The 8,211-nt window shown below is 40.8% G+C and overlaps 1 protein-coding gene across 1 annotated transcript; it reads right to left on the bottom strand.

Moving 5' to 3' along the window:
• Positions 1-2,169: 2,169 nt before the first annotated feature.
• On the bottom strand, positions 2,170-5,666 carry LOC104416291 (MDIS1-interacting receptor like kinase 2). The gene is made up of 2 exons (XM_039299314.1): positions 2,814-5,666; positions 2,170-2,682 (listed from the first exon to the last, which is right to left on the bottom strand). Exons 1-2 carry the CDS (start codon positions 5,653-5,655, stop codon positions 2,312-2,314), a joined length of 3,213 nt encoding a protein of 1,070 aa, XP_039155248.1. The 5' UTR covers positions 5,656-5,666; the 3' UTR covers positions 2,170-2,311.
• Between the last annotated feature and the right edge of the window lie 2,545 nt (positions 5,667-8,211).

Raw genomic sequence — 8,211 nt, 5'->3', positions numbered from 1 at the left:
CGGCCGAGGTCGCCGGCCTTGGCCGGGGGCGGTGAGGCCGGCCAACCGGCGGCGAGGGCCCGCGAGCCCTCGCCCGGATCCGGGGTGAGGGTCGCCCCTCGCCGCGATCCGGCGAGGGCTGCGAGCCCTCGCCGTCGGTCGGCCGGGGCCGGCGACCACGGCCGACCCTCCCCCTCCGTCACCGGCCCTTCCCAAAGAACGACGGGGAGGCGGCGGTGGCGAGGGCTCGCCCTCGCCCGCCCGTTCGACCTCCCCCCCCCCTTCTTTTTTTAATTTTTAATTTTTAAAATTTTCTTAATTTTTAAAATTTTTAAAATTTTAAAATTTTTCAAAATTTTTAAAATTTTCTTTTTAAAATTTTTTGAATATTTTGAATAAAATTAATTTTAATATTATTATTTACACGTCGACACGAAACGGCGTCGTTTTTGCATTTTTCCGCCACGTCGGCGTGCAAAACGACACCATTTTGGACTAAACTCGCCGGAAAATTACCACGTCGCCATTTGGTCGGATTTTCACCGGAGTGGCACTTAAGTGTACCATTTTAAAGTTATGGCACTTAAGTGTCCCTCCGTGCCAAGTTATGGTACTCTAGGTATCCCAATCTCTTAGAAACACACTAGTACATAATATATACTGTCATGGTAGTTTCCACTTTCATTGCTACTTCCATCACAACAATGGCTCGATGAGTTAATAATTTATGCCCTAAAAAGTAATGTCGTATTCATGATTTAAGCAGGCGAATTGGAAGCACATGATGACATACAATTGATTAATTAGTTGATATTATTGTACTGCCTCAAATTTTTATTCTAATATTCATAGGCCAATACTTTCAATCTAGTAGTTTTTTTAAGCAAGCATGTCATATTTAGCACCTCATGAGAATCTGCTATAAAGTTGTAAATTGGGAGAATTACATATAAAAAATTTTCTTAAATTTTGTGTTAATTCATTTTGTCCCATCAAATTTAGCCAGTCAGTGGTGATGCGAACACCTGTCCCTCAATTGACGTTAATAATTTTTTTCATATTTTAACTTTTCAAAATTTTTATTAATTTTTTTGCTTTTTTTTGCTTTTTATTTTTATTTTTCCTCTTCTTCCCCTTTTTCCTTCTCCCTTTACAGTGGCCGGTAGGGCTGCGACTAGGCTCACGGGCCACTGGGCGAAGGCCGCGAACCACTCGCCCGCCGCCGAAAAGAGTCGCGGCTGTCGCCCGTGGCTGGCGAGTGTGTAGAAGTGGGAAGGAATCGACGGTGTTATATAGAGAGATTCAATAAACAGCAGATCATCAACGAAAGTGAGAAGCAAGCGCGGCCATAACATTTCATCTTCAGTTCCTTCGATTTCCTCTGCGCCGCGCTCTTCCGCTTGAAGGTGAAGGCCCAACTCCCACCGGCAGCAAGCACCGTCGCCAGCGGCGATCCCTCGCCGCTTCAGCGCGGCAAAAGGGGACCCGACGTTCCGAGGAAGGAAAGCAAGAGCGGCAACGCTGCAGAGCAGAAGAAGTGGAAGCAGGGGAAGGAGAGCTTCCCGCGTTTCGCTCTGGAGCTCGACGGGATCCACTACTTCGAGACCATCGTCTCTCACTGAAAATAATCATCATCATCCGCAGTTCGTGATGGGAAAGTTTGGGGTTCATCACAGGAACAGGGGATTCTTTTGCCTTTTCATTTCGGGTGTTCCAGTGGGGAAAAGGGGGAAGAAGAGGAAAAAGAAAAGGAAATGTCAAAAAACTAATCAAAAAATTCGTAAATATTAAAATATTATTATAAATTATCCACGCCTAGTATCCACATCAGAATTGACCTAACAAAAAAATTAAGATTAAATTGGCCTAACAAAAAGTTTAGAACCGAATTTGCACAATTACAATAAGTATATGATTTTTTTTATCATAAATTAATCTTCTTAACATTTGAGTAGTTTCAAAGAAAAAAAAAGATTTCATATTGGATGCGGTAATACCTAGTTTATTCATCAATGATGATTCAAGTTTCTGATGAACGTGAGTTCAACTAGATTTTCAATAAGCTCATTCAACTTTTGAATTATCTCTTGAATCTTCCCATTACAGTTATTGGACTTTTGCAGTGCTTTTCCAATCTTTTTCTAGCGAGAAAGGGGATGAGGAGTAGAGTTGGGTGGATGAGAAGTTGTCTGAAAATAATCAATGCATTAGCACTTCCTTATTTTATAGCACTTGAAATGAAAGAAACACTGCATTTAATTCGAAACATTTACAGACAGGAAACGATTCGGCTCTTTCCCGGTCAATCACTTCCTCAAAATATTCAGCTACCTCAACGAAGGACACCCTCCAGCTCCCTCAATCTGACATTCGCGAATGGCTTCACTAAAGGCACTTGAATTGAAAGTCCTTGACAGACTCTTTGCATGGTGGGTCGACGATGAGGATCGACTCGCAAGCATGCAAGTGCTAGTTTAGCGATCGAGACCACATTCTCTGCGTCTTTGTCCAGAGGAAGCGAGAGACGTCGGTCTAGCACATCTTGCAGTAATGTTCCCGAGTCAATTTGTACTGACAGTGTCGATGATTGACATGAGCTCGAGATGAGATTCCCCAAATGCATTCCCATAATTACTTCCATTGCTACTACTCCGAAACTATAAACATCACATTTTTCAGTAACTTCTGCTGAATATGCTAACTCTGCAAGATATAAGGGTAGTATTAAGTTGTCATCCTGTAATCTTTAACAGTACAATCTAATTTATGAAAAAGAAGTGAGCCAAAGTTACAGACAAGGATATATAATAACAACCGTGCAAGCACATACATACCTGGGGCTATATATCCAAGTGTACCGACCACTGAAGTCCAATTAGATGAATCTGGCTTGAGAAGCCTTGCTGTGCCAAAATCAGAAACATGAGCTTCATAATCACCATCCAGAAGCACGTTGTTGCTAGTGATGTCTCTATGAATCCATGGAGGAGAGCAATCGTGGTGCATGTAACATAATGCAGCCGCCACGCCTTTGATCGCGCTTGCCCTCCTCGCCCAAACAAACTCCATCGCCATCTCGTCATCACTCAAGGCCCTTCTCAAGCTTCCTCTTTCCATGAATTCGTACACCAAGAACGAGTGTCTCGGATGGAAGCAGTACCCATAGAGCTCGACAATGTTACGGTGCCGTATATTTGCCAATGCAGTGGCCTCCCGCTCTAGTGACGTTAACCCGGAAATCTCGTCATGCGGCACATGAATTTTCTTCACGGCAAAAGCTTGATCATCACATAGATTGGCCTTGTATACGACTCCGTATCCTCCCTCCCCCACACAGTACTTGGAATCGAATCCTTCCGTGGCTTTGATAATGTTCTCATACACCATTTTTCCGTCGTAGCCCCATATCGCAAAAGCATCTCCTTGCACTTGTGCTTCCAATGAGTCTTGTTCTGCTCTTTTGGCCCTTTGGCAAGCTAGAAGAATCACTCCGATGAATAAAGATGTGAGCAGGATGAAGCTGACTAGTAAAAGAGTGACTGGAATCATAAACTTGTTTCCTTTCTCATTATAAGTCCTCTCAGAGCATTTCTTCAAACCAGCCGCAACCCCACACAACCCAGCTTTATTGCTTGCGACTGCGCTGAATGGAGCATCACGGAAGGCTTCGATGTTCGGGATTGGACCCTCCAGGTAGTTGTGGGATATATTCACAGATACCAATCCCAACATATTGTTGAAACTTTTTGGTATGAAGCCAGAGAGGCGGTTTTGGGATAAATTCAACACTTCCAAAATTGTTAACTTTCCGATGCTAAGTGGTATTTTTCCTGTCAAGAAGTTATGGGACAGATCAAGGCCACACAAAAACTGCAAATTGCCTATCTCCGAAGGAATACTGGCTCGAATTTCGTTGTTGCTCAAATTCAAGTTCCACAAGCTTCTGCACTGTGCCAATTGCGGCGGGATCGAGCCACCAAACTTGTTGCTCCCTAAGTTAAGCTTCTCCAGTGTAGACAAATGACCAATCTCAGGAGGAATATTACCAGAGATTTTGTTATCATGTAGATCAAGCTCGAGCAGTGAAGTCAATCTTCTCAATTCCCTCGGAAGCTGACCGGTAATATAGTTCGATGAGAGGTCCAATACTCTCAGCTGAGCCATATTCCCAATCATGGGATGTATCCCACCAGAAATGTTGTTACCGGAGATTTTTAGGCATGTTAAATTATGAGAACAGCCCCATTTCGAAGAAAGCTCACCGTGGAATTGGTTATAACTCAAATCAATGTACTTCAAGTTGGGATATGCACCCAAAACTTCTGTCAGGTTCCCTGTGAGTCGGTTTCCTTCTAGTCGGATCCTCGATAAGCTACTGCAATTCTTCAGGCTCTTAGGAAGATGACCATTGAAGTGATTATTAGGCGCTGTAAAACTTTCAAGCAACCCTCCAAGGCAAATGTTATCTGGTAGTCGCCCTGTGAGCTTATTTTCACCCATGGATATATGTCTTAGAGTTCTGAGATTATTTATTTCGTCCGGGATGAAACCAGAAAGATGGTTATAGTGCAAACTCAGTGCACTCAAGTTGACCAGTTTTCCAATTGATCTCGGGATTGATCCGTTGAGACTATTTTCTGACAGGCGAAGTTCCTTCAGATGTCTCAAAGTTTCAACTTCTTCAGGAATGGAGCTGGAAAGATGGTTCGAAGTGAGGTCTAATAAAGTCAGGGCAGTCAAGTTTCCAATAGACACAGGAATTGGACCGCTGAAATTATTAGAAGACAAAGTGAGCTTTGCCAGAGGTTTCAACCTTCCTATTTCCTGGGGAACTGGACCGGCAAGATGATTGCTTTGGAAGTTAAGGACTTTTAGACTACTCAGATTTCCTATAGACGAAGGAATGGAACCAGTTAATTTGTTCATTCGGAGAGAAAGGAAGGTAAGAGAACTCAGGGTGTAAATTTCTTGAGGAACAGACCCTACGAGATTGTTTTGACCCAAGGCAAGAAATATTAAGTTGCTCAAGTTTCCCATTGAAGTAGGAATCTGACCTGTGAGATAATTGTCATACAAGGTGAGGTTCAAAAGAGAGTGCAGCATTCCTATTTCTTCAGGGATAGTTCCATGTAGACGATTCCCGTCAAGGTAAAGAATGCTCAGCCTGCTCAACTTGCCTATTTCTAGAGGGATTGTGCCAGAGAGCGAGTTGTTAAAGATAGACAGAGTGGACAACTTAGAGAGGTTACCGATGGATGAAGGAATGTGACCGTAGAGCGAGTTTGCCGAGAGATCGAGGCTAACTAGATTTGACAGAGCAGTGAAGGTAAGTTTGCTGAGCGAACCTTGCAAACCTGTGTCCGTGAGATTAAGCCCCGAGACACTTCCTGAGCCATCGCACCCAATCCCTCTCCATATGCAAGGGTCGTCCCCTTGCCATGAAGATAAAAGAGCTTGACTAGAATTGTCCAGACCAGATTTCCACTCCAGCAGAGCACGCGCTTCCTCTCCTTTTGCAGTTCCATTGCTCGCTTGAGCACTGAAAGTAGCTGTTGCAGAAAAAGCTGGAACAAGAGATATGGCGAAAACGAAGTTTGTGATTGTACTGATGTAGGGCAGTAACTTAAAGGAAGCAACTTTAGATTGAAGTTTATCTGAAACTACTGAAGAGACCATGACTTGGGCTGTAAGCGTCTGCACAAAAATTTGCATTATATTACTTTAACAGCATGCTGAAGTATATATAGCTGAACCTGAACTACACAAGCATTGACAAAACCATGCAAAATATCTTTCTTGTCGGCTTGTCTTCGAAACAGTCATGAAAAGATAGGACTTGCCCTGCATTAATTGATTATAAAGGTCCTATTACTTCATTATTCTTCTTTCTTTTTTCTCATTCGTCCTCTTATATGTGTTAGAATGGCTGAAGTAATGGATGATAGATCAAGAAGCTCAGTCCTCCCAGATGAGCGGGATTCAGTTACTCAAGCTTGGTCATCTATGTTGTTTGAGTATGCAGGTGGAGTCTTGATCAGAAGTTGGCTCGGTCGTGAACCATCAGCATCAAGTCCAGGCACCCGAAATGTGCATTTGTTTCACATGTCACAGCAAGCCATGATTCCAAGACTCTGGCAAGTCAACCAAAGTCAAGTGACCATAGCAATAAGTTTAAGCGCTGGTCCATTTCTAATTTGAACTTGGAGAATAGTAGTATAAGTATAAAATTATATTTTGAGTTTGGGCCGTTTACGAAACCGCGTAGATTGGATAGTTATCCAAGGACTCACCTTTGCAAAAGGTTGGACGAATGAGGGGAAAGATGTCCTCTGCCACTACAAGGCAAAAGGGGTTCGCTTTATTCTAATATTATATCTATTGTGGGGGTGAAAAAGGTCTTATGAGAGAAGACAATAAATAAAATAAAATATAGAGTTTTACTTGGCCTAAAACCCTAAATAATATTCAATTTTAACTTTTGTCCCAATTTTTGTTTCATGAAAAAACTATAATTTTAGATTAGTCTTAATTCTACCTTAAACTTTTTCTGTGTCATAAAGAACTCTCAACTTTAGATCTTGTCCTAAATCTATCTTGAACTTTTTTTTTTTGTATTATGAAAAATCCACAACTTTAGATCTTGTCTTAATTTTACTCTAAAATTTTTACAGTCTCATAAAAAACCACAAACTTTTACTTGAATCACAAATCTACCCACATCAACCCTCCATATATATATATAAATAAATAAAACCTTGTTGACAGCTGAGAGATAGAAAACTTTCAAGCACAAGTTGTTTGAGCATCCTAAGCATGAGCTCTCTGACTACAAGAGATGGAACATTTCCAAAGACGAGATTGAAGACCTAGAGCAAAATCACAAAGGGTGATTTGGATGGAGGGTTAATGAAGGCAAATTTGAGACTCAAGTAAAAGTTTGTGATATTTTATGAAACAAAAGATTGAGTAAAATTGAAATTGGAGGTTTTTATGAGACGAATGGTAGAAATGGTACTAAACCTAAAGTTAAGGGTTTTTTACAAGAAAAAAAATAGAGTAGAATTGAGATTCGACCTAGAGTTTAGGATTTAGAATTGAGCCTACAACAAAAGTTAGATTTTTGTATCAGATAAAAGATAGAATTCAAACAAATGCTAAAGTTGAAGGTTTTTTTAAGGTATTAGATGGTTTTACTTTGACCTATCTTGAGCTAGCCACTAGTGAGTTCCTCATTGTGTGAATGGTTGCTAGGGGCTTCTTTCTTTGAGAAGCATGGAGATGGTTCTTTTAGGGCGCGAATGAATTATTTTATTTTTTGGAATAATTATTTGCCAGGGATAAATCTTTTTTTTTTCTACTCCCTGAACGAATTTATAAGTAGAGATATGCATTCAATAACACACAAAATTTATATTTTTGAAGCAAAAATTCGTTGGATAGCCTTCTAAATATCTTCCTCCCATGCTCTTTTCCATTCATTGTGCTCCACTCTTTTGTGAAACAAAACATCCTTAATCAATTTAATTGAATTTAGAAAGTGCAGTGCTTGGAGCTACGCATGTGAATTTGTGCTGTGAGTATTATATATTTGCAAACACTTTAAGTTTGAGTTTAATTTAGATGTGGGAATTACACGAGTATATGATTGATTATAATTTGGATTCTCCAATTATTAGTGGATTATTTGTTTTAGCTCTTTCTATAGATGTAGGTACCAACACTTGATACCAAATTACGTAAATCTTTAACATCTTTTATTGTTTCTCATTTATTTTCTTTGTAATTTCGCGTTGAGGTAAATTTCACATAAATTCCACAATCCGGGTAGCTTCCGCGCTAATGTTACTGATGTTAACTCCAATAACTTCAAAAGGTGAGGGGTCCTCCAATTTAGTGGTTGACATTGACTTAGACGCTCTAAGGAAGAAGAAGACTCGGGTTGTTCGAGCGTCATAATCATCCGGAAAGTAAACATTGTTGTCGGATGAAAGGACAGGTTTACTATCCAGGCAGAAGTTGAATTTCCATCCACCCAGCATAGGAGTCTGATGAGACATCAACTGGTCCTTCGAATTAGTCCTCCTTGGATGCACTGACATCTCTATATTTCATTCCATGGCTACTATTGGGATCAACGCTAAATTCAAGAATTCCTTCCTTAAATCCAAATCTATCAACATATTCAGTTGGCCAATAAATTATAAATTAATTAGGATATACTAGCTTCTCCAT

This window comes from Eucalyptus grandis, chromosome 8 (assembly GCF_016545825.1).
Source record: "Eucalyptus grandis isolate ANBG69807.140 chromosome 8, ASM1654582v1, whole genome shotgun sequence".
Classification (NCBI taxonomy): Eukaryota; Viridiplantae; Streptophyta; class Magnoliopsida; order Myrtales; family Myrtaceae; genus Eucalyptus; species Eucalyptus grandis.
The sequence above is the reverse complement of the archived record's forward strand: the minus strand, read 5'-3'. Positions and strand labels throughout refer to the sequence as shown.

What these genes read in the sequence shown, in the direction of transcription:
- LOC104416291 (XM_039299314.1), bottom strand. Translation starts at nt 5,655, where the DNA reads ATGGTCTCTTCAGTAGTTTCAGATAAACTTCAATCTAAAGTTGCTTCC. An exon ending in ACTTGGATATATAGCCCCAG is followed by an intron (nt 2,683 to 2,813) that starts GTATGTATGTGC and finishes TATATCTTGCAG; the next exon opens with AGTTAGCATATTCAGCAGAA.